This window comes from Acanthaster planci, linkage group LG01, assembly GCF_054643075.1.
Source record: "Acanthaster planci isolate LZ-2023a linkage group LG01, COTS_SCS, whole genome shotgun sequence".
NCBI classification, from domain to species: Eukaryota; Metazoa; Echinodermata; class Asteroidea; order Valvatida; family Acanthasteridae; genus Acanthaster; species Acanthaster planci.
In genome coordinates, this window is record NC_141777.1 from 38,641,560 (window position 1) to 38,657,718 (window position 16,159).

General features: G+C 38.9%; 2 protein-coding genes and 1 pseudogene across 8 annotated transcripts in view; all 3 read left to right on the plus strand.

The window, feature by feature from the left end:
• Nucleotides 1-16,159, plus strand: part of LOC147800735 (UDP-galactose:fucoside alpha-3-galactosyltransferase-like) — an 18,485-nt gene continuing 2,326 nt past the window's right edge. Inside the window, exons 1-3 of one of the 7 annotated variants that reach the window (XM_022237275.2) lie at nucleotides 1-192; nucleotides 12,825-12,886; nucleotides 14,806-14,927. In XM_022237275.2, the coding sequence (XP_022092967.2) occupies nucleotides 14,858-14,927 (70 nt within the window). In that variant the 5' untranslated portion in view covers nucleotides 1-192; nucleotides 12,825-12,886; nucleotides 14,806-14,857. The other 6 variants (XM_022237273.2, XM_087142061.1, XM_087142063.1 and 3 more) reach the window with 6 other exon arrangements.
• Nucleotides 6,615-7,497, plus strand: LOC147800736 (UDP-galactose:fucoside alpha-3-galactosyltransferase-like; annotated as a pseudogene).
• The window catches only part of LOC110980519 (UDP-galactose:fucoside alpha-3-galactosyltransferase-like), a 23,600-nt gene continuing 22,285 nt past the window's right edge, over nucleotides 14,845-16,159 (plus strand). Inside the window, exon 1 of the mRNA XM_022237278.2 lies at nucleotides 14,845-14,927. The gene's annotated coding sequence lies outside the window, so the exon portion shown is untranslated. The remainder of the gene's footprint in view (nucleotides 14,928-16,159) is intronic.

The window sequence follows — 16,159 nt, forward strand, 5'->3', positions numbered from 1 at the left end:
CACGTAGTGCATTTTCATAATTATTGTTTGCGGTGCAATGGTCAAAGGTTGTCCTTTTCAGTGCCGCGAACCAGAGTGCGAAACCATAGTTCCTTGTGCGATTCAGTTTTAACACTGGGTAGGGTAGTCTTCTCTTTCAAAAGACGATGGCCTTGATCATTTGGCCAGGCTGGATTTCAAAAAGCTGACAGGGTGAGTAACATGAGTGTAAACCTTGAGTACTTTGCCACAACTGTCCATTTTTAATGATGTAAGAAATGACCGTGATCTTGGAGAAATACGAAGCCCATCCCATTGCTTCACGACGTAGGGTGTTGCCAACGACGGTGACCTACATGTACATGTACGTGTTATAGTACTCAAAACAGAGTTCACTATGTCGCAAGCTACGAGCTGTGTGTCAACTATACACGTCTACAACAATCGTGTCGTTTTTCCACTAAATAATACCTTATCTTGGTGGGTATGCGAGCTATTCCAGCATTTCAGGTAACATAATTGTATTGTTAATATTTTTTTTTGGGGGGGGGGAACGATAGGCCATTAATTATTACTATTCTATTCAGAAAACTGGATACGATTCCATGAAATCCGTGGGCATCGTTCAGATCAGTATATTTGGCAAAGAATGTTTTAAATTTCAGATACGATGGATAGGTAGCCGGGGCTAGCACCATTATTAAACAAGATGAATAATTCATCTTCTTAGCAGTAAAATCCCAGGATAGGAGCTACATGTACATGTAGAACACAACTCTGAATTGGTTCTTCCAAATATCTTATTAAATAAACAGAAGAAACATTTGTCATAAGTTACCCGAGCGAGGTGCAACATGTTACATTTTACTTGCGATACATGGTTTCTAGAAACAACGGATATAGGACCATGGGGGTCATGTTCATGCATGTCTGTGTATGACTAGGACTTGCACGTACAGTGTATGTACGATGTGTAGTTCCTGCCAATTCTGCCATTGTGCTTGTTAAATAATATTAAATCAAATATTTTAAAGTTACCCTCTCTTTTAAAGAATAAAAATGAAGAATTAGTATTTTATAGATAACTTAAGGTAAAAAAGATTACAACACTGACTTAAATATTTCAACTGTCCGCGAGTAATCTGATAAAACCACTGCGTTGAATTTGTCCATGTAATCTCTATTCACGGTCAAATTACACGAAAATGCTGGAAATTTGAAAGAATTACAATATTCGTACACCATGATTCTACTGCAAACATAATTAAATCTGGCATCTTTCAATTAGAAATAAACTTTCACAACGAAGCATTTTTTCATGTTTAGGCCTATGTGTTAATATTTGCAAATACTGCATGCATGTGCGACGGAGTGTATATATTTCTCAGGCCAATTGCTTTAGGCTTATTTGACCAACACTCAAAATATTACACCAGATCGTCGAATCTGTAAGAGCAATAAACAATTAGCGCCTTTGGACAAATAATCACTGTAAAGTCCGTCGGAAATGAAGGGCAGCCATCTCGGAGATTCAGTCTTGACTGGTTCAATAGTTCATGCCGTGCCGAGTATAGAACATGCACTGTAGGAAGGGAAGCACATAAAACATGCATGCATCAGGAATCAGCGGGCTAAAACAGAAAATGGCTCTGAGCTAATACATTCAGGCAATGCATACATAGAATGTTACATAATTTAAGTACGATACTGCAAAAATAAAACATGCAACTGTTCTGTAACTTTAAACTTACCTGTTTTAAGTGTAATTTAGTATCTGTACACAGTCAGGAGTTTACGTCGACGACGTCCGTTGCACCAAAATATTACAAAATTCTGAAAAGTTACAACTTTTGGTTTAATACATGCGGTACATATACCGGCATAAATGATAAGTCATCATGTACTTTGATCGATTCACGACGGATGTGTGAGCATCAACCGACGCAACCTCACGATGGGACAACTGAAGAAACACTTGTCAGAGTATGGATTTGATCTTAAACGAACATCCAAAGGTAAATAATATTTTAGACAAACTTCATTAGAGTTCATAGAAGTGGAAGTTTCTGCTGAATTAGAAAAATGACACACACCCTCTCTCTCTCAACGACACTGAGTGAAAATGGAAGGCCTACAGTACTCCGCAAAGATCTTCAACGGATACACACTGTTTGGGGTCTGGTGACATATACCTTTCGATGCTGTACTATGACGTTTAAAAACTTGCATGCCATAAACCTGTCTCATTCCAGGCAAAAAGCAATTAGAAAAGCGATGAGAATGTAACATTTCCTTGGAGCCTGTATAGTTCCCATTTTTGATAGGGTGATTTCTGTCAATCTCAGACAAAAAATGTCTTGGCATGCATTCTTTGACCAAACAGTAGAACATCCAAAGAGAAATTAGTACACATGCCTCTTAAGTGTGTGGCCTTTTGTGGATGGTTGTGTTCTATACTGCCAACACCAGGCAGAATCACATTTTAAAATTTAAATTCATTACCCGTTCCTGCATAATACAGCCTATCTATATTGTACTGTACACTAGTCTATGTGCACTGTACGTTACGATGGCTAAACTAATAACTAATACCACAGCCACAATAGCTTCAACAAGCAGCCACTAAGACACGCTACATAATGTACATGTATTTCCTACAGTGACTGGTGAGGCATAAAATTAACAATAGCTAGGCTTTTTGTAACGCATAAAGTTCTTTGTGCAATAATGGCTAACCAAGGGTTGTGCAAGGCCGACACGGTCCTACACAACCTGCCTGGGTACGACACAAATATTTATGGAAATTCACCCTCAATAATAGGTGTCTGAAGACTAGAACTAGTCGCTACACACCACTGGCCTAGCTGACAAATGCACTAAATAGACAGTTTGTCCTCAAACCCCCATTATCAACCTGAGTCAATAGGCCCATACTGTACGCTTTTGGGGTAAAGTCTAATGCACGTGTATGTAACTAATCTGAGTATTTTTTTCTTGGAACAGAATGTGTATAAGAATTCGAAAGTGAACACAGTCTCTATCTGAGCAATGCACCCTGGCACTTGATATAACCTTCAATTACTTCCACAGCAAGACGTCACGTGAATATAAAGAGGAGAGTTATGCAAAAGACCATCACTTCAAACCTTCACGAATGCTTTGAAGTTCTACATTGTGTTCTACATTGTGTTCTGCATTGTGTTCTGCATTGTGTGTAATACTTGGAATCATTATAATAAAGTGGGATTTGGGATTTTTTCGAATTACTAGTGCATGGCGTCAAAGGCAACGTTGAAGCAGCGCAATTGGAAGTTTAGAATCATCTGCTCTAGCAAAACACAAGCCCATCAGAATAGTATGTTTATTCAGAAGTAGGCCATATTTGATTAGCAGCGGCTTTTTAAAACCTGGCAATAAAAAGGACTTGCAAAAAGGACTTGCGTGGGGGGGGGGGATATGTCCCCAGTCGAAAATGTACATACACAATCAGAAGGAAAAGTGTGTGGAGTGGGCATTGGGCCACTCCCCCCCCCTTCCGCAGTCAGTGTTAATTGCTCACTTCTGGAAAGTTCATTAAATCATAATTGGTATTCAAGCAAGAGAAAAGGCTACACACGGGCTACAGTTGAACCTCATTATTATGGATTTAAATATTTCTAAAATATTTTTATTACTATTAATTGCTCTTTGTAAGGCCAGAAATAAACCTAATGTGCATTAATAAGGGCTTTTTAGAGAAAAGTCATTTTCTCTTGATAAAACCACTTAGACCAACACAGCAATATTGTGGCCATTTATTATTAAAGGTTTATGCAATTCATTGCTTTTGTCTGTTCAAAGTGGAGAAAATTGTAAACAAATATGTTCATTTTTATTTTAATCATAAGTAGCCAACAATTTGAGAAAAAGTACACAAAAGATACCAAGCATATCTTGTAACTACCTACATGTTTGTTTGCTAAGCATTTTATTCAGAAACCCTCTGAACTAATTGGTTCATAATTAATCTATTCAACATGATCGTGCTTTCCTATAATATGTGTTAATGCAAAGCCCAAAATTAACAATGCAATTTGAGATTCAATATCTTTAAGGAAACAATAGAGACGCTATGAACTGCGACTATTAAAATTAACTTTTCGAATAATGACGGCTATGTGTTAAATATACTACTTACACTTGACATCGATAGGATGTTACTTATTGATCATCAGCATATGCTGCAACAGATGACGGATCTGACCAAATTGTGAAAGCAGTCAGAATATATTGTGTTTTTGCACTATTCTCCTTTGTTTATTCACGTGTGCACAAAACAACAAATAGGATATCGACTTGACATTTCGCTCGAGTTTACTTTTGCGCCATCGGGTCAGTTCATCAATAACAACTGCACACTAATTCACATCGTCAGGTGTTTGAGAGTAGGGCCATTGTTTGTGGTAACTAACGCGTTAACAGCGGTGTGCACTGTTCCGTGTTGTACTATAATCCGAGATCTGATGTATGGTGTACTATTACTAAGAAATCATTGGCTGGGTTTAAAGAGTGACGAATTCTGGGCTTCCACTTATTATGAGAGAGCAGTTCCTACATATGCCGATTTTCTTTTGCTCTTTTTTCTTTTTCTTAATAAAACATGACAGAAATTAATCCTAATCGAGGAATGGATGAGATAAAAACAAGAACAAATCAACACTAAAGAGTAAATTGCAAAGTGAAAGAAAATGAAAGAAAACAGTTAAAGCGCCCTCAATAAACACCATGAAGCAAAGAACACGACGCGTCGCGTCGTGCGTCGTGTCGTGCGTCGCGTCGTGCTTCAGGCGACGTAATAGGCGACGTGATGCACGACACGACGTACGACGCGACGCACGACGAAATGGGCGACGTTTAGGCGGGAAAAAAATGAAACATGGAAAATACCTGAGACAGCACGAAGCGACGGGCGACGACACAACGTGCGACGCGTCGTGCGTGTACAAACGTAATGGCAAGAAGGCGACGGTTCGACCCAACGGCACGACGCAAGGGAGCCGTCGTGCCGTCGCGTCGTCTGGTTGCGTCGCCTGGAGGAGGCAAGAGAGAGAGAGAAATGCTTGTCGTAAATAGTACACCATACTGATGTGATGCTTATCTCAGATAATATGTTCGCCTCTCCCATGTAATTCGTGCACATGCGCGTTTTGGCAGCATATTCAAGGCCTGGGCGACCTCGTCCCCATGGTATCGAGCAGTGCGCTCCTATTGCTATCTGCGCTTTGGATCATCTGTGTTTTGGATCATCTGCATCTCCAAGATTTTGAAAACTGATGTAAATGAGTAATAGTCAGCACAGGCCGTCTAGGTTAACTCCCAAGTGAGGCAAATTAATGTAAACAACCGATGATGTACACCATATGGATTGCGAATGGACCTGTATGGGACGTGGTAGGTGCTATCTTTACATAGGCTAATTACTAAATAGAATAGAGTGCTAATATTCCCCCAGGAACACGATTGTTCTTTGCAGTTTTTGCCCAAGGTCAGGGTAAGAAGACTTGATGGTCATATTTTAACAACTTTAAACATGTATTTAACACCGCTTGCCCTTTTTTCACATGTGCAATTTTGAGACACAGGCCTATTAATTAGCCTATTCAAAGATAGCACCTACCACGTCCCATACAGGCCTATGGGATATGTTGCTTTCAAATTCAGTCCTTGGTACACTATAGGTCACCTTATGTTTCATTCACTCGATGTTCATTTTTAATTATATGGCCATTTGAAAGGGTATTTTTCCCCCGGGTGCTTCCATGTTCTTATGCTGATGCGAATTCCCGTATTCACAAGCAAAACTGTAATGTCATTCTGGGCAGTATCTCCAATGTTGCAGCTACTTCAGCACAAACGTTGTTAGCATTTTGCATAATTTCCCGTCGAAATGTTTTCCATGAACTACTTTCTTGGTCCACAATTTGAGCCGAAAATTCCATAAACAGAAAGTGTCTTCTCCGAATAACACCACAGCGCAGTGTCCATGGTTGTCCGGCAATTCTAAATGTTTAATTGTAGTGCACCTTCCAATAAATTAACCTGAATAGAAAGTCACATGGTTTCCATATTAAAGAGTGGAAACTGGTTGCACGAAATGTTTATCTCCAAAAATTATCGCACGGAGCCTTTATAAAGGAATGTTTTGTGAAACTGCGTTGTAAACACCTCTTGTTGATTCTCTTTGCCCGATTGCTTTGGGTTCACTTTATGGGTTAAAAAACAAAGATTGCTCACTTTTGCGCAAATAGTCGTAGTAATTCCAAAACCCATTCTTCTCGTCTAAGTATTCATAATGAGCAAAACCACCTGACTTTACTCCACACAGGATATTGCTTGCATTTATGCATGTTACTCCGAAGACTCCAGTTTTGGAGTTGAACCTGTGAGGAAGCTGAACGTTGGCGTAGTGGTTCTTTCCTCGCCTTCCACCTCTGTGGCCTGGGTTCTTCTGGGTTCTTCCCACCTCTAAAACTGTAACTGCTTCTCACTGTCTCCTCTCTACAGGTTTTTTAGGCTTGTGAGCTACAGTACCTAGGGCGCTTTTGAGGAATCCTTGGTGTCATTACCAGAAAAATATATAATAATAATAATAATAAAATAATAATAAGACACAATGTGGGTGTACAAATGGCACCCGAGAGATATTTCAAAACACCAGTGTTAATGCTTCAGTAGATCCATTCAGACGGGGACCCTTGTCCAATTGCAGTTTGTACGACATCAAGAAGAGACCTGGTGTGGTCATGTTGACCACAGCAAACCTCGCCTATGTAGATGTGGTGTTGAACATGCTAGAGAGCGTCAAAAGGGTGGGCATTTGTATAAACACAACAGTTATAGCAGAGGATCCGAAGGCTTTCAACCTCTTAAGTACATATGCCAAGGGGGATCCAGCAGTTCTTGTCCAAAAGACCGACTCAGGAGAAATGGACGTCATTGAACACTCGCGTGGCCATCGCAGCCAATACTACGGAATTATGAACAAACGCGTGGCGTACTTTGTGTGTCTTCTAGAGAGGGGTTTTGAGGTTCGATTTACCGACTCTGACACGTTTTGGTTTAGGGATCCCTTTCCACATTTCCAGGGAGATTTCGACATTTGTCTCAGAGGCCACACTCCTACAAGAATAGTAAAGAAAACTAATTTCTGCACTGGTTTCATATACCTGAAACCAACAAAAGTGACAATCCAATTTGTGAAGGCTTAGATCGAAATTTTGGATAACAATAGGAAAAGAGGATCATACCCAGCTGATCAGACAGTAATGAATGGACTATTGAAGGGTGATAAACCCATGCACAAGAATATCAAATTGTTAGATGCTGACCTGTTTGCATGGGGCCCGACTTTTTTCAACCCAAAATGGTAGAAGCAGGACCACTTGACTGTTGTCATGCACGCCGCTAGTACGCGGCCATCCTGCAAAACGGCAAAAGTTCCAGAAAGTTGGATGTGGCTTGTGAATGTCACAATCCCGCCTAGCTGTTCCTTATAAAAATGAAAACGGTATTTAGCTTGGCTCAGTTTGTTTGGTTTGGTGTTGTTTTGTTATTTTTAAGCTCTTGCTAACATTACATGAACGCATGAAGTGAAAATTTTAATGAAGTTGTATTCGATACAATGTAATTGTAATTTTCTTATCACCACCTCTTTAGAATTAAAACCAAACCCAAGATATTTCCTTTCTCAGTCAACACACATAATTACCTCGTTGTCTTAACATACGTCACTGAATCCCGGAACGTTCCCTTGTAACTGATTTCTGGAACGTTTCTTTGTGACATCGCCAATTGCTTAAGATCAAATTCCTGTCGATAGAAAGGTAACATTCGTCCAGGATACCCTTAAAGTACACCAGTGAGTTCGACAATTTGAAGTTGATAAACAGACGTTTGGATACATGACAACGATAGTATATTATTCCTGTCAATAGAACTAAGCTTCAGATTCGTCTATACACAACTATCTAGGGATATGCCACGTACTTCCCTACGAGAAAATGGGTCTTGAGAGGAAACTATGGTCATCATGTCGCGTAGAAGCTCCCCCTGTTGAAATGTCGGACAAAACTAAATCCTCCATAGCTACGATTATAGCCTTTATTCGAGTCAGATCTCCCAGCTTGTTGTATTAAAAACGACGTCCAGTATACTTTTAAAGTATCCGAGGATTTGAAGGATTTGAAGTTGGTAAATAACTGTTTAAATACATAAAACACTGATATGGATAGTACTAGGATATATCTCGTATTTTGCAATTTTACAGCCATAAATTCCTCGTTGCAATATAAATGGAAAATAAATGTTTGCTTCTGGGCTCATTTAGACCCCCTTGTCCTTTTCTGGGTTGGGGAAGGGTTGTGGCTGGAGCCAGAATGGTGTACCTCCCCCCGCTACACCATTGTGCGCAATGAAAAGATACTGTATAAAACTCTTGATATGTTATATACATCCAAGTCAACCAACAGTTCATCCATCCCAATTAGTCATTCGTTTGACAATGACATTTGAAATTTATGAATTCAATCTGAACGGTACTGACAAACGACAATAGATATCACGGGAGATAACAACTGCATTGAAAAGGATTGAATAATCCATTTCACGTTTTGTGTCAGCTATAGTCTGTTTGAAAAAAGCACACCGTATGAACTACAGAATTTCCGTTCATTACATATATTCTTGCCTGAATATTTCATGTTGGAATGTCACACAGTTCACTTAAACGGGAAAGCTATGGCCTTGCTGAGGGACAATAGGATCATGCGACATTGCTCAATCACAAGTTCAGATATTTCTAAGCTTGTATATGATGAAAAGATTTGTTCAAGAGATGCGGGGAGGGGTGCAGGGTTTATCCAGGCGATGTGTCAGACATAAAAGTGAAGGTTTTTCATCCACCCAGTCACCGTTAAAGTAATGATTTCATGAGAGAAAAGATGGAATGTTTCATCAACGAGACAGGGTCAAATGAAATCTGACTCCTCTAGCGTGAGATTATTCGAACCATTGTACTTCATATTGGTTGATAATTTCAAAGACATTGAAATTTTAAATATGTTTCCATTCCAGTTAGTTTCTGTTGTATCTGCTTTGCTCTTCGTAATTCCCCGGTTTTTCCCTTCTAACTGCAATTCCAACTAGTATAAAATACATAATGTGTGGTAGTGATAGATAGTTCTCTGGATAATAGTAATTCACTGCTTAAATTTAATTCATTCTTTTTCTGAAATGATGAACTTTATTTGGTTAATGTGTATGTATCTCCTGGTGACATGGCCAAGTACAACCTTAGGCTTTCTTCAAGCCACCACCAGGCATCCTCTTTTATTGTATAGATTGTAGTGTAATAACAAACCCCATCTTATAGTTAGAATGATATTTGAAAATAAATCAAATCAGATCAAATATGCAAGAGGATTTTTGCCAAGGAAAGAAAACATACCAGAGTTTCAGAGTTGTAGCTCAAGTCAAGTCGATTCATTTTAACATTGTGACTCGAGTTGAGTCACTATGTCAAGAATTCGAGTCGCCTTGAGTCACTTTGTGTAGTTAAGTCGAGTCGAGTCAAATACAAAGTTTGAGTCAATTTTAGCCACAAGTTTTTGAACAAAACAACATAAAAACAGAACTAGTAAGTCATATTTTGGTATTTTTATTTTCATTTAGACATACTGACATAACTTTTGCTTTTAATTTTTCTGAGACTCGAGTTTTATAAGCTTGTACTCGAATTAAGTCTCCATGAAAGATTCGAGTCAAGTCATTAAGTCGCAGAGCATCGAGTGGATTCATTTACCCGTTGGGACTGGGATTGGACTCGAGTCAAGTCATTGACTTAAGTCATTACAACTCTGTTAAGTTTAAACCAAGAACCTGGGGGGGGGTCTGCCAACCTTTGATAACTTTTCATTTGAAATTCTCCGAATAATTACAGACCAATATCAACGTCATATGTTTATATAGACAAAATGGCTGTGCACCTGTACACGCATTTACAAGAAAGCAAAATTTACTGATTGCCTTCATTTCAGATAAACATGTATGACACACGTTTATGATTGTTCTTATGTCGAAAATTATGGTGATTACCATTCAGAGCGAAAGAATTGGCGCCACTTTGATGGAGGTTCGGACGACAGATTTGAAACAGGGGGCAATAGAAATGTCGCCCTTTTCAAAATGTCGCCCCATGGGATTTTGCTTACTAAGGGAAAGAAAGCGGTGCTATATGCATTATTCCAGCTTAATGTTCCAGCGTCGCCCTATTCAATCATTCAGGGTGATTAGAAATACTAGAAATATGATGATTCGGATTCTTCTACCTCTTCTGTTTCTTCTTAGCAGGTTCATTGATCGAATGTATTGCAGCCTAGCGATTGAATTCCACCTTGGTTACGGTGGATTCGTGATTAGATATAAGTTAATTAAAAACACATGAACATATGAATAAAGACAAACGCTAAACGTAAATGAAAACGGCACTATTTACACCAAAGTCGTTTAAATACATGTACAATTCTATAACCAAAGAAAACCGTAGAGTTGCAGCTATGTACAAAGTAATTGGATCAGTTATTTGAGAGTTGATAAATTTGGGGATGGAACTAATTTTGAAAAGATTACGCTTTGGTAGAGATGTTGTGATTTCGCAGGTTTTTACTAAAATGGCTTTTAATTTTGGAAGGGAATAATAACTTAGTGTGAGGGTAACACTGAATGTTTTTCGGGTGAATGTTTGCCCTCATAGCAATCATGTTTCGAGATAAAGACTTCTGAGAGCATCATTATAGCGAGCGTATTCCCTTCCTAAATTGATTTTACAAACCCTCTTTGCACTTCAGTCACATAACATTGGCATATTCCATGTACCGCTATAATGTAGGCGCTAAAATGAACTTACAGTTACTTACTACTGAATCAATCTTTTCGAAGTACTGAGCATAAAAGCCTTTGATATGCCTGAGTCAGCATGTTGTTCACTTAAACGTTCCGCTTCAGATTGTTCTGTATCCACAGTCCATGTACTTTAGCCTCAGAAAATGCTCAACACTTCGCTCTGCTCCCCCTGGTCCGCCTTGTTAACTTACTGTCATGGCTTCTAGATTCAGTGAAACACCTACCTCCGCACTTGAATGGACTGACACTTATGCTTTAACCGATTATCACATCTATCATTTAAGTCCCCCTACATGCGCTCATGTCGGACGATCAGTTGTGGAATCGCTAGAAATGTCAAACCATTTTCATACTTGCAGTAATTTGAGTGACAGCCCAGAGAAACGTAAAGAATCATAATTTGAGACCCAGCGGACCCAGATTTTGTCTTGTCGAATCCCCCTTTGAGATGAACATATCAGGGGCAACATTGTTGATATGGTTGGTTTATTTAATTTAAATAAAAAGCAGCCCAAAGGCTGAAGGCATTCGAATTTACGAATTTAGGTAGCGTTGAATAAAAGCATTTAACATTAAATTGATACATTCATACCATACTTTAAAGGACCCATGAAATGTGTTTTTTATTAGTTTGAATGGAACATAATATGTTTAAGACAGATTTTCCGTCAGTAAAAGTTTTTGCCTTAATTATTAAGTATGAGAATAAAAATTATAAGGAGTTTTGCGAAACGGTCCCGCCACAAGGGAATCGTTTCATTACCAAAGAAAATTTGCATAATTGTGACGCACGTTTGAGAACCCACATCGGCCAGCGGCACTGTGTGCATGTATACCAGTGCAGTTAACCGTGATTTGGAGATCACCAAAAGTTTGCTACAATACTAGTCAAATTTGTGGAGCATGCCAACCAAGTGCATTGATGCAGGTTGTGGCAACACAAGATGGCACAAGTATCCACAATTTTTGGGAAAGACGGGAAATATCGGAAAATTTGGATGGCGAAAGTCTGTTAGGGTGACACCATGAAGGAACTCTGCGGTTCAGACGGACGAAATAGTACCCGACTATTTGTGGGTTCCATTCCTCTATCGAGCAGATAATACAATGCATAAGTTTTATCCTGTGCATGGGTTAAATCGAAGGCATGCTATGGACACCATTCTTGCCCCGTATCCAGCACTGAGCAGACAGCAAGGATATTAGAAACTTTTCCCTCGATAACAAGTTTCGATTTTCGTAATGCGCAAATATTGTTATCATTACACTGCTGATAGAAGAAAGTGACACAAGATTGTTTACAAAAACCTTTCTTTCAATTTATGTTCAGTAAGAACATCTTGCCTAATGTGGCGTTTTCACTATCTTAAAAATCAACCATTTGGCACAAATCATTGCCTCTAATTATTGGGTACACATTCATACGGTTAAAGTCTCTCATAATGGAAAAATGGCTGAGGATGTTGAGACAGAAAATACCATTTGTAACAAATGCATTCCTTTCTTTTCTCCTAAAACTGTTTAAGATATGAACATGTCACTTAAAACGTATATTGACACTAATCCAAGCGGTGCATGTGACTCTGGCGTCAACATAATGTCACTTGGTGTCAACATTTTTTTTGGCGGCGAGGGACAGAACTAATTAAGGTTTTCTTTTCTTGTAGTGAAAGTTACGTAAAACCTTGCTTTCGTCGAAACCGGAAATGCTTGGTAATTCAAAATTGGTAATAGATACGAACTTGGTTTTAGCGGTGTTGACCGCTTTTGTTTTCCTTCTGAAATAAAGATATTCACAACTTAAATGGTAATTTCGAGCCACTCATTCGTTTGTTACTCAACAAGAATATCTGTTTTCAGTATTTTTTGCCCTAACATTTTGTGAATCGATCAACCTTTCTAGGTAGGCCTACCCGGCCGTTGTGTGGGACAAAAACAAGCTTCGGCCGTCAGTTTCCACATTGATTAGGTAGGTATTAAACTCCATCAAAACAGAGTGTCTCATGATAACACCAGTGCATTTATGTCGAATAATTACAAATTTCGAAATCATTTTGTTTACTAGCATTCATCTGGCATGTTTCATTTTAACATGATCATTTATCATTTTGCATCAACATTACCAAGTATATGTTTCGACTCATATGAAAATTACTGCTATGAGCTGTCGGAATACATCGCTCATTCCATGTTATATTTCTTGGTTCTGACTATTCCACTATTGCTGTCGTTTTCATAATTGGTTTCCTTCTCCAAACTAGTCTCATGCTTTAAGTCAGCCAAAACAATGTGCATAGTCAGCCCAATGCAAACCGTGAATTTCTAAACATTTTAATTTTTTCTTTCATGACTTCAAATTCTCAAGAACATCCGTAAGTGCAAGTGTGTCAATTACTGCATTCAGTGGACATCGCCGCTGTATGGTCACTTAAAAATTTGAGATTTTTGCACCTTCTGGTCCTAAGAAGAAAAACCTGAAAAAACTCTGAAGCAATATGTAGCCTAGATTTATTTCTGACAATATAAAAGTCTAATTTGCTGATGTGGTCCTATTAAGTGTTCAGTAGGCTCTATAATAATTGTATATAGGTCGCTTTCCGTTAAAATTATTTTATACTGACTCTAGTTTACAACTACCAAAGCCTATAGTGGTCACGTAACTTTTATAATAACATTTTTTTTTAAAGTGGCACCTCGTCACATCCGTGATGCGTTGATGTATATGCTTGTGTGAAATGAGCCAACTGATTTATTTTTTTACACGATGTAAAGGAAGAAGATGATAAAAGAAATGAAATAACACTTGGACAGTTTACTAAATAGGACATACGGATGTTGAATATGTGTGACTTAATACCGAAACATTGAAAACAGGTGTTGGTGCATAGTTCATCGTCAGAATGAATTAAATTAAGCATTGATTTTTCAGATCTGCCAGCTGCAAGCCTCCACTAAATTCACAGCTTGTTAGTGTGTGATGCCTACTACGGTTAGCCTATTTAACCACTTTCCACTACCATTCCTGACTGTTCGCACTTGGCAGACAGCTTAATTGGTACCAGACATCCGACCCATATTTGAAGCTGGCAGTTAGTAAGGGCTGTATTCCAGACATTAATTAGGTGTGCTGTGACTTGAACCCTCACTGCCAAATGGTTGGAATTACCGGCGGAACCATCTAGGCTATATTGGGATTAGGACCATAACCAAGATAAAGGGACTTACTTTACGAATCGGGAAACTAGCGTCTTGAACCTGCGCACAAAGGAACTGGCGTTGTAAGCATGTGAAGTATTATCTCCCTAAAAGTTGAAGGTTGTTCCCTTTGGAGGAAGTTACTTCAAAAATGAATGTCAGAAAGATGAGAATTCTAAACATGTCTTGGGAAACAGAGTGGAACTAGCAAGAATTTGTTGTAAGAAAATCCGGCAAGCTATCAAAAAATGATCAGATGATCTCATTGCTTTCTATGTAAATAGAAAATCTCGTCCACAGTTAGCATATAGGCTTTTTTGATAGTGGGACCAGTGACGAATTGTAGGAGCTGTAGTTTCCTGGTGAAGATCGACTGAGGGTTTCATGCAGAACATCCCCAAAACCCAACATATAAAGGAGCCCCTGTCTACGTCTGGGCTCCAGACTTCAAATCCAATCTTTACTGGGGATGCATCTCACTGACAACTTCATTGTTGAAATAAATTTCCTACACAATGGACAGTGTTTCTAAGGCGGAGAAGCACTCCACAGGACAGAGTCTCCATTCACATCGGCTAAACAGACAAATGTGAGAATTACCTTGCGCTTACTGGTCTATTTACTCTGTCATAATCTTTTATGATATAGGTCATGGATCTGCCAATATTGTTTTTAATATATCTGACATATTAGGTCGAAGTGGTTATTTCTGCTCTGGACTGATTCTTACACCGACTTACAAAAGATGGCCTCTGAGCAAGTGTATAAAATCCTGTTTTTCCTCCAGTCTGCAGCCTTCACCTTATTCATCATAAGTAAGTGTTTGATTTCTAATTGTTTTGTTCCTCAAGTTGAATATTAAATCTCCAACAATAACAGACCACAAGGCTCTGTGGGGAAAAGTTGACGGTGTTGTTTGGCTATCGTGCCTAGAAAGACTCGCAGTATAAACATACCACCAAGAATTCCTGAAATTTATAAGGAGCATTTAGTATGAGCAGTAATTAACAAGAAAATAAATATCGAATGTTTTAAGGGCCAACATGCAATGTTATCTTTAAATAAAACCCACAAGGTGCACATCGTGTTTGGCCGTTTTTTGATGCCTGGATGTTTTTATCAAATGCAGTTTCCGTATTCATGAAAAAAATCTGTGATATTATTCTGGGAGGAAACTTCTAAACTTTTAGCTCAAAGTTTGGCTGCGGTAAACAATCGACTTTTGTAAGTAAGTCAGAAGTCAATTATTGCAAGTCAAGTCACAAATCAGTTGGTCCAGTCACAAGTCAAGTTACAAGTAATTTGATCGCTGCCAAAGTCAAGTCAATTTGGTCCAAGCACAAGCAAGTCGGAAGACCTTTTGTCCAAGTAACAGTCAAGTTGCGCCATATTTGTGATATCAAGCCACAGCCTAGTCTTGGTTCAAAGAGCTTCCATATTTATTCCACAATCCGCGACACCAACCACATAGGAAGGATTTGGATATTTTGTTTGACCAAGGGTGGAAACAAACTTTAGTAAGAATGGTAGGATGTGCATAATTCACATCACTTTAGTGATTATCGGCGGAAGTTATGCAAATAACCTTCCAGCTGTCAACATGCTTCACGTGCCGTTCACGAACGACGTTTTCGAACTGAAACATCTGCCAACATCATGTTCAACTATTTTTTAGAGACGCTTTGAGTTGAGCGCTCACAAAAAGCTTTCTAAAGTCTGGGGCAGTAGCCTAGTCGATAACTTGAGATGAGCGCAGATAAGTGTATGACCAAAATATTTCAGCCATTTTCAATTTTTGTCGGTATACGGAAACAATGTATGACGTCTCCGCTCGCTTTATACTGCGAATCTGGCCCATTTCCCCCTCAAACTGGAAATTGAGGGGATGAATGCTCGACAAATATATGATTATGGGTAAATGTTATAAAAATAACCTATTAGCTTGTCTTGAAGGCATGTTACAGCCACCTAAACGCGGTTTTTGACGCGGAAATTCCGGCCTTTGAGATCGGGACGCTATTTTTGTTTCCAATTCTAGGCTGAATGG